The sequence below is a fragment of the Rhododendron vialii genome, chromosome 13a (assembly GCF_030253575.1).
Source record: "Rhododendron vialii isolate Sample 1 chromosome 13a, ASM3025357v1".
Taxonomy (NCBI): Eukaryota; Viridiplantae; Streptophyta; class Magnoliopsida; order Ericales; family Ericaceae; genus Rhododendron; species Rhododendron vialii.
In genome coordinates this window covers 30001915-30016801 of record NC_080569.1, presented here as the reverse complement: position 1 = coordinate 30016801, position 14887 = coordinate 30001915, and the positions used below count along the sequence as shown (strand labels likewise).

The 14887-nt window shown below is 37.1% G+C and overlaps 1 protein-coding gene across 1 annotated transcript; it reads left to right on the top strand.

Moving 5' to 3' along the window:
• The first annotated feature begins 3166 nt into the window (after positions 1-3166).
• On the top strand, positions 3167-13973 carry LOC131312477 (indole-3-acetaldehyde oxidase-like). The gene is made up of 10 exons (XM_058340241.1): positions 3167-3452; positions 5336-6967; positions 7412-7668; positions 7796-8005; positions 8198-8416; positions 9514-10479; positions 11818-11913; positions 12089-12187; positions 12321-12510; positions 13281-13973. The coding sequence occupies exons 1-10, from the start codon at positions 3257-3259 to the stop codon at positions 13493-13495; spliced, it is 4080 nt and encodes a 1359-aa protein (XP_058196224.1). The 5' UTR covers positions 3167-3256; the 3' UTR covers positions 13496-13973.
• Positions 13974-14887: the final 914 nt, after the last annotated feature.

The window sequence follows — 14887 nt, the reverse complement described above, 5'->3', positions numbered from 1 at the left end:
GCGGATCCAAGATTTACTCAAGATGTGGGTACAAATTCTTAAAGGAAAAGATTAAGCATGATTATGTGAAAAAATAAATGAAAATCTATCGATGAGCAAAAAACAGGTAATTAAATGAAAGATTAATTTTTCCATACTATCAAAAGATACATACAAAAAGAATGAGTACAAAGTCCAATTTTTTATGTACTCACAATTCAACAATTAAGATACACAATTATTTTCTATATATTTTATAAATTACCCTCTTTTTTGGATAAGTTCTAAACTACTAACATTAAAAAACCTTCAGATTTCAAGTTGCAATTTTCAATCTAAATTTCTATTAAAGGCCCTTGTGGAGGGGGGTGTGTGTGTGTGTGTGTGTGTGAGAGAGAGAGAGAGAGAGAGAGAGAGAGAGAGCATTAATGTCAAGTCCAATCAAGAGAGAGAGAGAGAGAGCATTAATGTCAAGTCCAATCAAAACTCTTATGCATGTGTGTGGAGAGAGAGGGGGGAAAAAAAACGAAAATGGTGTCTGGTGTAGCAGAAGGATAGCAGCAGAGGAACCAAACTATATCTAAGTACAACTGTTAGTGTTCAATACAGCAGCAGCAGAAAGAAAAAACCTCTGGGTGCGTGGGGGCTGTAGGCGCACGTGACTCCATGTGCCTTCATTTGGGTCCGTACTTGAACTAAGTAAATCTTTTCACACTATTGTTTTCTATTACGGTACATCATCTTGAACTTTCCATAGTATATGAAGGAAATATTTTTTTATTTTTTTTGCGGTAATTCATAAGCATATTATAGGGAAAGAAGATAGTAATAGTATATACATGCACAATGCATACATAATTCTATTAAGTTGAGATAGGAATTGGAGTAGCTTTTCTATTTAATTAATCTTTATTTCCGCGTCAAGCGGATCAGTGTCCAGTGAGATGTACTGCTTAGCTATTTATTAATTACTAAAACTTTAGTACTCCAGTATATATATGATAACAATCACTCCTTTTTTTATTAACGTCACTCTCCTGCAAGTGTATTTTTGCACCAAAAATACATTTGCAGGGGAGTGACGTTAACAAAAAAGGAAGTGACAAAATTAGCAGCCCAATAAAAATAGAGATGTAATGATTACTATCTTGTGATGTCCTCAAAATTTCTCAAAAGCTCATACGCTCAAACTTTAGACCATCCAGCCCTTAGCCTATGTTTTTTTTCAGTTGAACTTTAATATATTTGAGTAAAAATCTCTTCAAACTCACTACATGCCTCAACAAACTTATAAAATGACCTAAGTCACATAATGTGCAGGTGGATGTGAGCGTGAAGGCGTCTTTCAAAACTCTTCCAAATAACAAAAATTTAAATTGCAAGAATTGAGAGCGTTTGAAAAATTGTGACCAAGACTAAGTGACTCTCACTTAAATGTTACTCAAATAGTAATATAGTAGTAATTATTTTGTGCCTCTTTAAATTTACAATTAATAAAAAGTCTTCAATAATGTCTTCACTCAAAGATCCTCGCCGGAAGCAATGGATGGCAATCGATTGTTTTGCGCTTGTAAAGAAGGGGATGTGTGGTACTGAGAGGATGAAATTGCAAATCAATGCGGTCATCAAGGACCGAGATGGGTTCGTTCCTTCTTAAGATTTTGGGCTTAAAACTTTTTAGGTGCTATCAACTCATTTAGGCACACTAAAATTCCGTTCGGTTTTGATTTAAAAGAGGGTTTTTTGTGTAGTGGAGGTTGATAGAAAAATAAGAGGAAAAACTTATTAGAGATCATACGCATAGAGAGGGGATTGAGTCTAGAGTTAAAAAAATTATTAAATGCTCTTGGGCACCGCCACGTGGTGCTTCAAACTCTTTTTTCACCATACATTTTTTGTGGTCTCCGCCACAAAATGTATAAAGCCCACATAAATATGTCGTAGATAAAAGTTTGGGGCACTGAATAATTACTCCTCGAGTTCCAAAGCGAATAATCTCCAATTTACTTAGAAGTTTGTTTGGCTGTTAAACATTTTCTGAAATTGATATTAAAGAAAATAATTCTGAAAATACTTTTTGAAATCAACTCTAATATCATTAAAATATTTTTAAAAATAATCCATTCTTTGTTTATCCTTTGTAATTTCTCCTCCCCGGGGATAATGCAGTAACCCATATAGAGACAAAAATTATTCCATAATACTGAAGTCCTATCCCAAATAATTGATCCGCGAATCAAACGAAGCCTCAAAGCTATGATATAAGTCGAAGTGCGAGAAAACAGGCACAAACACCCGACTATTAAAAAAAAACGGGTATGGGTGCCGGGGATAAAAGGGTGCAGAAGATGCCACGTTCAAATTACTATTCCATTGTGATAGTGATAGGCAGAAATTTCCACTCTCATATCAGCTCTTCAATATCTATACGCCACTACCAAATGATACGGATTTTGCAGATAAAATACAGAAAAAGGAAAAAGAACGATTCTAGCCGCAAGCTGGGAAACTTGTCATGGCCTCGCACTTAAAGTATTTGCTTTTTGACTGGGTCCCAGGTTGAATTATACTAGCTAGCAAATTTCGGAGCCGCGCCTCACTCCACGCGTAAGCGATGATTATAGTGATCAGTTTAAAGTGTATACAACTTGACCCAAACACCAGGTGTCACCAAATAGAAACTCAGAATAATTTTATAACCATTGGGGTGGGGTGGGGTGGCGTGGGAAGCACAGCTGTTCGCATTCTGAGATCAGCCGTTGACCATTTTGAGCATTTATATTTATATTTATAAATTTAGAAAAAATTTACAATACACACCCCTTAAAAGGGTGTACCATATTTATATTTATAAATTTAGAAAAAATTTACAATACACACTCTTTAAAAGGGTGTAGCGTATGCACCAATACATACCTCTTAGAAGGGTGTACCTTATGCACCTATTTTGTGGTTCATTCATAACGTTTTAGAGTGTTTCGTAACTTTTGTTCTAGAATTCATAACTTTTCAACAGTACGATTCGTAACATTTTCATTATGATTCATAATATTTTGGTGTATCTCGTAACCTTATACGATTCATAACTTTTTAGCAATACGATTCATAACATTTTCTTTATAATTCATAATATTTTGGGGTGCATATGATACACACCCAAATAAGAGGGTGTATTGTAGTCTTTCCCTTATATTTATTTGCATTAAGTTTATTTTGTGTCTTTCCCCTTTTCTTTTCGTGGGTCTGACTACAACGGTAGAACTGAGCTGACTGTATAATGGGCATGGAGGAGGAGAGAGAAAAAGCGGCAGCAGAAGAAGCAATGAGAGAGAGAGGATTGGGAGGAGACGGTCTAGTCTTTGCAGTGAATGGGGAGAGGTTCGAGCTATCCACCGTTGACCCTTCTACTACTTTGCTCCAATTCTTGCGTTCCCAAACAAGGTTCAAGAGTGTCAAGCTCAGCTGCGGCGAAGGTTACCCGTCTCTCTCTCTCTCTCTATCTATTTTGTATTTTGTTATGTATGAGTGAACAAAACTTCTACAATACTCCCAAGTGATATGGGAGTATGATACTCCCGTTAAAAGTGGACCTTTAAATTGAAAATTGAAAAGTAGGTAAATTACCATCTTTAGATCAAAACCACTCAAAAAAGTAGGATGAATTTGCTAAAAACTGGATGATTTTAAGAATTTTTGACAAAAAAAATAGTATTACTTACGACAGAAACAAGTCCCTTTTATATACCATTCCTTAATGCAACACTTACTATATTGCATGGTTATACTTCTTTAAGAAATACTTATGATACTTGTTGACAACATTTACCACGTTACTGATAACTCTATTACCATAGAGTAAGGAAAAAACGACTTGGGAGTATCAGTGAGTGAATGGGTTGGTGGGGATTGCTGGATTGTAATCTGGGTTTTTGTTCATCATTGACTTTGGTGGACAGATTTCCTTGTTCTGAAAGTTGACTACTTCTTTTTTGAGCTTGAAAGTTGACTACCTAGATAGGCTGTTGTAATGTATGTTGACCAAAGTAGGATGATTTGATTTCTTTCTGTTCGCGATGAGAAAATCTTTTTAACAGCGGAGCCGTGAATATTTGTTTACGGAGCCAATCGCGGTCCAGATGTTAATGAAACTTTTCCGGAAAAGAGTTAAACTCTTCTCCCGTTCTCCGGAAAAGTTTCATTAAAATCCGGACCATCCAGAACACTTTTGGAGGGTCATGATTAGTTGCTGCTATAAAGAACTTGTTCATGGTTGAGCCGTGAATAAGTTTCTATCATTCGTGATAATGGAGTTTTTTTTTTAAGGATTTGTTAGTTTTCATTTTCTTAATGAAATAAAGTGGATCGTTTTTCTACTATTTAGAATTTGATCTACTATAAAGGCTTATGTGCAATATATATTTATAAACAGTGTGCATATTCTTTAATTCATAGCTAAACTAATGGATAATTTTGCTTGTCAATTCTTAATTGATTATTTCATCAGGTAGGGATACCAAGTCATTAAACTATATAGACACCATTTTGACACCGTGAGATTGTAACTTAGTTTAAATACATACAGCAACATAACTTCCATAAACAATATATGGTTTCCCTTTTCTTGGCATCCAATGGAAGCATGGCTTGATTAGTTATGCAAATCTTTTTGCAAACTAAATTCATATTTCCGAAAGCGAATGAAATTTAAAGTGCGGTATGATACGTAAGGATTAGATGATAAGATTGCCCCTAATGGAAACATTTCTCCTCTCACTCAATCTTTTTCCGCTCCTTACCTTCAAATTTATATAATTGCTATGGAGCATAAGCAAAAGCCAAGAGCAAGTGTGGCACACAAAAAGTATAGAGTATAATTTTATTTTATTTAGTGGAAAAGTAATCTTAAGTGTTCTTGAAAATATGAAGAGAAAGTGGAGAGAGTACTTAAAAGAAGAGGAGAGGGAGAGGGAAAGTACAAAAAAAGCAAACATAAGATGTAAGAGAAGAAGGAAGATCACATTTTGTTTGGTAGAGAAGATGCTTAGGCATGGGAAATAAATGACCATAAAAGGAGAGTTGCATATTAAAAGGTAAGGCACTTGGGAAGTTTTTGTACAGGCACATGATTCCATGTTCCATTCTTTTCCGTTTTTGCCACCAAGAAGCGAGGCAAAGTAATTTTTCTGGTTGAGCTATTTTTCTATCAGTTGTTTGTGTTTGTCGCAATCTTATAGGGCACCCTAGTTTTCCTTAATACTGACATGGGGAAATATAGGTTATCAATTTATAATGAAAAGTCTCGTCTGACATACATTTGGTTAAGTGATACTCACTCGTCAAATTTTCATGGTCACAGGTGGATGTGGTGCTTGTGTTGTTCTACTGTCGAAGTACGACCCCATTAGTGAAGAACTTGAACATTTTACTGTGAGTTCATGTCTTACTCTTCTTTGCAGTGTAGATAGGTGCTCAATTACTACAAGTGAAGGCCTTGGAAATAGTAGAGATGGATTTCACCCAATTCACCAAAGGTTTTCTGGTTTCCATGCATCGCAATGTGGCTTTTGTACGCCCGGGATGTGCGTTTCTCTCTTCTCAGCTCTTATCAATGCGGAAAAAACACCACGGGTGGAGCCTCCTCCGGGATTCTCCAAGCTCACAGTTTCAGAAGCTGAAAAGGCTATTTCCGGGAATCTCTGTCGATGTACTGGGTATCGACCCATTGCTGATGCCTGCAAAAGCTTTGCAGCTGATGTTGACATGGAAGATTTAGGAATCAATTCTTTTTGGGAGAAAGGAGATTGCAAGGAGGTGAAAGTAAGTAAATTACCATTTTATAACCCAAGTGATGGGATCTGTACATTTCCTGAGTTCTTGAAAAATGAAATCAGGTCTTCTGTGCTTTGTAATTCTAAAAGATATTCTTGGTATAATCCTGTTAGTGTTAAGGAGCTTCAAAGCATGTTGATATCCAATTCAAATGAAAACAATACACGGGTGAAATTAGTTGTTGGTAACACCGGGGCGGGTTATTACAAGGAAATAGAGCACTATGACAAATTCGTTAATCTGAGGTACATCCCTGAGCTCTCGGTGATTAGAAGGGATAATCTGGGAATCGAAATTGGAGCAACTGTGACGATCTCAAAAGCTATCTTAGCTTTGAAGAAAGAAAAAGACTTTGAGTTTCATCCACATGCTGAGGCAGTGTTCCAAAGAATCGCTGACCATATGGAGAAGATTGCTTCAGGGTTTATCCGAAACTCAGCCAGTGTGGGGGGAAATTTGTTGATGGCACAACGGAATCATTTTCCTTCAGATATCGCTACAATACTTCTTGCTGCCGGTTCGTCAGTGAATATAATGACAGATCTGATACATGAAAAGCTAACATTAGAGGAATTCTTGGGAAGACCTCCTTTAGACTCCAGAAGCGTGCTTTTAAGTGTACACATTCCATGTTGGGAAACAGCTAGAAATGGTTTTACCAAAACAGACGCCAAGTTGCTGTTTGAAACCTATCGTGCTGCACCACGACCCTTGGGCAATTCATTGGCTTATTTAAATGCTGCGTTCTTGGCTAAAGTCACACCTTGTGAAACTTCAAGTGGAGTTATTATAGACAATATTCAGTTGGCTTTTGGTGCTTATGGGATAAAACATGCAACAAGGGCAAGAATGGTTGAGGATTTCTTAGCTGGAAAACTATTGAGTGTTAATGTTCTTTTTGAAGCAATTAAATTGCTTGGAGCCACAATTGTTCCGGAAGTTGGGACTACAAGAGCAGCTTACAGGTCAAGCTTGGCTGTTAGTTTTCTCTTTGAGTTTCTTCACTCCTTGTTGGATGGATGTAATAGTCATAAGCAGTTCAGTTGTATTGAAAATGCAGCATTGTCACTGTCTGGAAAACAGGTGGTGGAATCAAACCTGACAAATTATCCAGTAGGTGTGCCAATTATAAAAGCTGGTGCTGCCATCCAAGCTTCTGGTTTGTTCTATCCCCCTTTTTAACTCTTAGTCAGCATGGGCATGGCTTAATTTCTTTTTCCTCATTGAAGTGCTTAACGGTAAAGTTAGACTGCTCACTCACTGATTAAGTTTAGTGAACACTTGCAGTTGGACACAATAACTAGTTTAATTTATTTTAGGTCAGGTGTTATAGAGTCTGACAGACTCCCAGATCAGTTTAATTTATTCCTCATTTTCTTCCCTTCCTCTAACTCATTGTTTTAACTGTTTCTAGAATATTACTTGTTTTGGGGTTTTAGTCCTCTCCTCTCTAAGACTCTTAACTGAATGTTTCTTATTTCCGTTACATGGTACTCTTTTGTCTTTCTCTTAATTCTTTTCAGCGACTGGGTGATGTAACTGTAATCACTAGTTGATTTGTCTCTTCTCATCTTTCTGAAAGTTTTTTTTGCCAATCATGCAGGTGAAGCTGTCTATGTGGATGATCTTCCTTCACCAACAAACTGCCTTTATGGTGCATTCATTTATAGCAAAAAGCCTTTGGCACGGGTAAAGAGTGTTGAAATCATATCTAAGACACTACAAGGAGTAGCTGGAGTTATTTCTTTCAGGGATATTCCAGAAGGCGGGGACAATGTCGGAGCTAAGACTATGTTTGGTCCTGAACCCCTATTTGCTGACGATCTTACCAGATTTGCTGGCCAACCCATCGCGTTTGTGGTAATTTGGTGCTTCAGTTTTGTTGGGTTGGAAATCTTTTTGTCCATGTTCTATCAGTTTTCTACTTAAATGGATGCAAATAAGAAAAAGGTATTTATCCAATCCTTATTTCATTTGATTTCTTTAGGTTGCAGATACGCAGAAGCTCGCTGATATGGCAGCAGAAAGTGCCTTCATTGATTATGACACTGAAAACTTAGAACGCCCTATTTTAACAGTTGAAGAGGCGGTTGAGAGATCTAGCTTTTTTGAGGTCCCTCCTTTCCTATATCCTACACAAGTTGGTGACTTCTCAAAAGGAATGGCTGAAGCCAATCACAAGATTCTCTCCGCCGAAGTACTGCCAATAACTTTCTCTCCCTTTTTTTCTCTCCTTTTCCTCTGAATTTGCTGCCCTCGCTATTGGACGGATTTCCAATTTGTCGTTTCAAAGTTGATATCATTATGGTGATTCATAAACCATTTGGACTGGAATTTTCTCTCTTAAGTTATGCCTCTGTGAAGTTCCTTTATTATTTGTGGTATGCAGATCAAACTTGGCTCTCAATACTATTTCTATATGGAAACACAAACTGCCCTTGCCATCCCAGATGAAGACAACTGCATGCTGGTTTACAGTTCGATGCAGGCCCCTGAGTATGCACACTCCACAATTGCAAGATGTCTTGGTGTTCCTGAGCATAACATCAGAGTGATTACGAGAAGAGTTGGAGGAGGTTTTGGTGGCAAGGCCATAAAAGCTATGCCTGTAAGTATTAATTTGGCTGATTTTGGCTAATTTACCATTATTCTTAAAAGAAGATATACAAATTGTTCCTTTCTTAGAGTTGTCCCGTGCCAAGTTACAGGTGTATCTGTTCGGGAACCTGCTTTGGAAGCTATTTTCTTTAACCGCTGCAGACTAACATTGGGATGATGCTTGTATTAGTGAGGAAATGTAGAAGGAGACCCTTAAGGCCCCCTTTTTTTGGGTTGTATTCTTTCAAGCATTTTAGGTTTGTTTCAGCTGCAGCTTCTAGAAAACATCTTAACCAAAAATAAAAATAAGTTTGAAAAAAGTGGAAAATCTTTTTGTCAGGAAAAAGAACACTTGCAGGGAAAATAAAACTCCACATGGGATCCATCCAACACAACAAGTAAAGAAGAATGGCATCAAAAGTTAACAGTAAAATAACTGCGAGACACCAAACTCTTGTAGTTCCGGGATTGGCCGCCATGAACAGTATCAGAGTCCGATTCAGTCTTCCACTACGTAAAAGTAATGGGGTTATAGCAAATCACTTTCTAGGCATCCCTAGAAGTAGACAATATCAACATCAAGAATAAATTATTCTTGGCTAACACAATGAACCTAATCGCCACTCAAAAGTGGATTCCAACTCAAAATTGAAAAGAGTGTTTAGACCTCACCAATTAACAATAGACCGATGGATATTGACAACAATATGCCAAGAATTACTGTATGAAAAATCACATTGATGTTTTCGGACGATCATCTGGATGGATGCCCAGTTTGCCAAAACCTGCTTTCAAGTCAAATTTTGAGAAATTTTGAGCTTTAGGCAAGTTTGCAAAAAGAACACTTCTCTGAGGAAGAGGGAGTTTGTTATCTTGTAGAAAATGATTAAGAGGTTGGTAATTGATGACCAAGCGATACTTTCCTCTTATTTGTTCTGTCCTTTTACATGCCCACTGAGAGGTTGTGAGCTCAATCAAACCTTTTGACTGGAGTTGTTGCTTTTAGGTCTGCTTCCTCCTGTTGCTATGGTATAAATCATATGTTTCTATCCTTCACTTATGAATCACTAGGTCCAAATATTTACTATGTCATTTCTTTTTCTTCAGGTTGCTACAGCATGCGCACTTGCAGCGCATAAATTACGGTGCCCTGTCCGGACTTATGTCAACCGCAAGACCGATATGGTAATGGCAGGAGGAAGACACCCGATGAAAATAACATACAGTGTTGGGTTCAAATCCAATGGGAAAATCACAGCACTACACCTTGATATTTTAATCAATGGTGGATTTTGGGCAGACATAAGCCCAATCATGCCACGGAACATGTCGGGTGCACTAAAAAAGTACAACTGGGGTGCTTTATCTTTTGATATTAAGGTGTGCAAGACAAACCATTCAAGTAAATCAGCAATGCGCGCCCCTGGTGAGGTTCAGGGATCGTTTATTGCTGAAGCCGTTATAGAACATGTAGCATCGGTGCTTTCAATGGATGTGGATTCTGTGAGAAACAAAAATTTCCACACATTCCACAGCCTTAATTTGTTCTACAAAGGTAGTGCAGGTGAGTCTTTCGAGTATACATTGCCTTCTATCTGGGATAAATTGGCAATGTCTTCTTGTTTTGACCTTAGGATCGATATGGTGCACGAGTTCAATAGGTCAAATAAATGGAAGAAAAGGGGTATTTCTCGAGTTCCAATCGTGCATGAAGTGACAGTGAGACCTACACCAGGGAGAGTAAGCATTCTTAGGGATGGGTCTGTTGTTGTAGAAGTAGGAGGGATTGAGCTGGGCCAGGGGCTCTGGACCAAGGTCAAACAGATGACTGCATTTGCTCTCAGTTCAATACAATGTGATGGAACAGAAGACCTCCTGGAGAAAGTAAGGGTTGTGCAAGCCGATACCCTGAGCTTGGTACAAGGGGGTTTCACTGCTGGAAGTACTACATCAGAATCAAGCTGTGAAGCAGTTAGACTTTGCTGCAATATCTTGGTTGAAAGACTAACCCCCCTCAAGGATAAGTTAAAGGAACAAATGGGTTCTGTAAAATGGGAGACTCTGATTCTCCAGGTAGCTTCATAGTCAGGATCCTCTAATGTGATTCCCCATAAATGGGGCCCGCCGCAGTCCTATTTTAGTGATTTGAGCCCTTAACTTAAAGGTCTTGATGTGTAAATCATTCGTACAATAAATTAGGTTAATCAAAAGTTGATAGATACCTCACCTAATGATGTTTTTATTGAGGGAAAGGAACAGTTGACGGTCCATTTCAGTTCTTACTGTGCATTTATCTCGAGAAAAATATGATTCAACCATGGATTACTGATATTTGATTAGCCTTGCATGGATGGATTATGTGGTGGGACTTACAAAATGAATGGCTCAAATCATCAAAATGGACTGTTGCGGGCCCATTTATTCCCCATTTATTTTCAGTTTTCACTCTGCGTACTGCACTAGAGTTCAAAAGGCTAGAAGTCATCCTGTAGCTATATTGCACTGTTGATGGAATGTTCCTGATAGTAACTCTCACTCTCTCGCATTCCCATGTGGTGTCTAATTACACTAACTAGCTGAGTACAATCAATCATGAGCTTCAAATATAAGCCTCAACAATAATCACAAACAATGTGAAAGTTTCTCAGTTTAATGTTTATAGTTCATGTGTTTATGTCTATCCTAATTGAGCTCGGAGTGTAGTTTTTTTTTTGTAAGTACGTGCGTAGTTGTAATTAGTACATATATAGGTTTATTAACCATAGGCCTTGCCACTACATGCTTTGAATAGCATCCTTCCTGTTTTTTGTCCAACCAAAATCATTGTAATAAGGGCACAGGCATTTTATTTTGTTTTATTTAACCTAAATTGTTGTTGGATCAATGACTCCAACAGAGTTCTCTTTTAATTGTTCCTTTCGAGAATTTTACTTTCAATTGGCTTACTCTTGTTTGACTTTTACATATTCATGATATACGATCCAAGATTGGAGTACATAGGACTCAGTTATAAGAAAACCTTCAAATCGACATAAAACAGTACTACTAGCAATGACAATTGATTGTGACCAAATTGGGTTTCTGGAAATTGTTATTTGACAGAATCATATGGGGTGAAAACTTTTGTACTTTCTATAATTGATTTTAAGATATTTCCAACGAGAAATTGTCAACAAAGTTATGCTCCCAAATATACATCACACTAATATCTCACTCAATTGCCTAGACTAGATTTTGTTGAGTCGTTGACTGATTGAGTATCATCTTTCATAAATTTTCGTAAGAGACCAGTTAATTAGGTTGATCTGAAGGAGATTTCAGAGAAGTAATCATCATTTGTGTATGCATCAATTACTGAAAATTTTATTTTTAAGTTTATTGTTCTCTCACTATTTCCTTGATATAATTCAGGCGAATATGGTAGCTGTTAATTTGTCGGCAAGTACTTACTTTGTGCCTGACTCAACTTCAATGCAATACCTCAATTACGGTGCTGCAGTGAGCGAGGTTAAAACTTCAATGCTATTGCTAGTTTGCTACCCATTTTTCTTTTTCCTTGTGTTCTTTTTTTTCCTTTTTTATACAACTCCTCATAGAGCATTGCTCCTTGCTTTGCGTGCTCAATATTTCACTGTAGCATATGCATAGGAAGATAATGACAGTTGCACCGTGGGTTTTACAGGTGGAGGTAAACCTCTTGACCGGGGAAACCAGAATTTTGCAAGTAGATATTATATATGACTGTGGACAGAGCATGAACCCTGCTGTGGATTTGGGACAGGTTGGCCCAATTTCTACAGTATTTTGTTGTGAAATCAGTCTTAAAAGTTTAGCATTCTTGATTTTTAGTTTCTATAGGCTTTGTTAGCTAAATTAAATGCATAAAATGTTTCCATTTACTTGGTATCTATCAGATCGAAGGTGCATTTGTACAAGGAGTTGGATTTTTTATGCTCGAAGAATATACTACGAATCCAGATGGATTGGTTATTGCGGATGGCACATGGACATACAAGATCCCGACTATTGACACCATTCCCCAATCATTCAATGTTGAGCTACTAAACAGTGGACACCATCAAAAGCGAGTTCTCTCTTCTAAAGGTATCTTTTTGAAGTTCATTCGGTTCCTTGTATGGCTAAATCCTTTTAGATATAAGTAATGTTGTATGCTGAAGGTTTTCTCGGAAAAAAATCCGAAACTTATTTTTTAGTGAGTACCGGAATATATACAAGGAGCGACTTGCTTAATTCTCCATGTAATCTGAAGACAGTTTCCTGTTAGCTGAAGTAGATACATTTTGGAATCCTTTTTCTAATCTAAACATCCACAAACAGCGGAGAACCTACAAGTTTGGCAATGCTTATCAACTAATAAATTTAGCAAAGATAATTAGCTTGTTTTATTCAGACCAAGATGACAGGGACAACCTTCCAAAATGATCAGGGAACCATCTGAACTGTCTAATATTGAATTATAATTTCGTATATAGTTATTCTGTAGATTCCATAGGCTTTACTGTACCCTGGAGGCAATTTGCCACAACCAAGTAGCACACTCTATTCCAGCAGGGGCAAATATTGTCTTGAAGAAAAAGCCACTCAATCGTGACTTAAAAGCCTAAGTCATTTATGTTGTTTTTAGCTATTTCCCAATGATTAGTCATATGAACCAAATTGAAGTAGGTTACATTTGATACGAGTGTAATGCTGCCCTTTGTCACACATATTTGTACCTGTGATAAAGCTTCCTATGGTTAATGGTTCTCTCTCTCTCTCTCTCTCTCTCTCTCTCTCTCTCTCTCTCTGGAGCCGTGTCAAGTATCAGTTTGTTTTGGTTAGTACGCTGAACTGAAATGTTGTTATTTGTGAAGCTTCTGGCGAGCCACCGTTACTCCTAGCGGTATCAGTTCACTGTGCAACGAGAGCAGCCATTAAAGAAGCCAGAAAACAGCTTAGTTGTTGGAGTGGGGTAGATGGGTGTGATTCAGCATTTCAGTTGGAAGTCCCTGCTACCATGCCTGTTGTCAAGGAACTCTGTGGACTAGACAACGTGGAATGCTACTTAAAGAGCTTGCTATCTACCTGACTATGTCTTTGATACCCGAATATTCAGTTATCGTTTAACTGTATCAAGAGCACGAAAAATTGAGCGTTTTTTATCACAACCTTTTGTCGTAGCAGAAGTATTTACCGGTAAATATGTTGGTCTAGTAGACACAATTAGAGGCTTTCAATTGATCCTTTCCGGAGAATTATATGGATTCAGTTTGAAAAGTTTACTTATCCAGGAATCTACGAACCCCTCGGGGAGTTTGGAGAAGAAAAAACTGGTTGAATAAAGAGTAGAATTAATATAGATAGATATCAAACTAAAGATATTACGCATGATAGATACATGTCATCCATTTTGGTCTTTTCTATGTCACTTATTGTCTTTGCTTTTGTAATAAATAAATAAGGGATGTTGGGTCTTCGAAACAATTGAACGAAACCTCTACCGGTATAGTGCTTTAATTCTTGTACTTTGAACTTTGTTGCAATAAAGTTACTCATATTTACCATAATCACTCAAATGAAGTACTCCCTCCGTCACTTTTTAAGTATTCTGCTTCGTAACTCCAACTTATTAAAAAGACATCATCATTACACATTTCACATCAATTTTTTCCTCCACTTTTCCTTCTTACCCATCATCATTATATTTTTACTCACTAACTTTTCAAAATGAAATATATTTTTAGAGACAAAATAGATAATGCAGCAACTTTTACTCTCCTAACTTTACAAAATGGACACTTATTGAGGGACAGTCTAAAATGGAATACTGAACACTAAATAAGGAACGGAGAGAGTATATGAGATCCAATTAGTTGATTGTTGTGAAAATATTAATCTAAGTCGTTTTTGCTTGTGTGATTTGATTTTGTGTTCTCACTTGAAAAAATTTATCGTACAGGTAAGGCATTGAATCTTGGGAATTCTTGGAATAGAATTAGTACCCAATTTTTAATTATCAATTTGAAAGACTCAAAGTTCGGAAAAGTGCTTCAATACTAGAAAGATTGTAAGTAAACCAAGTTGTGATGGATGAGTGATTGCTGTGCAAATAGTCGGGTTGTAAAAACTAGAAGATTTTAACGGCCAATCGATCCCAATGTTCCAATAGCATTTCGAAAAGTGCTACAAATATTTAAAGTGGAGAGAAACCCTGATGGTGCACAGATCATTTGCACAGGGTCTACTTTCAGGTCTCATACAAATTATCTGAACTTAATTTTGAAATTTTTTTGAGTGGCCTCGTAAAAAATCAGTTTAGTTGAATAATTGCAAATGCTTGAAATTAATGAACGAAGTAGAATAAATAGGCATGAGTTCTAGCCATTTTATACTAAGCTAAAAAAGTTTGAACTCAGATTTAGGGGTTGTTCTTTTAAAAAAGCCACTGGCTTTTCCGCCAAAAATAAGCCAAATAAAGCCA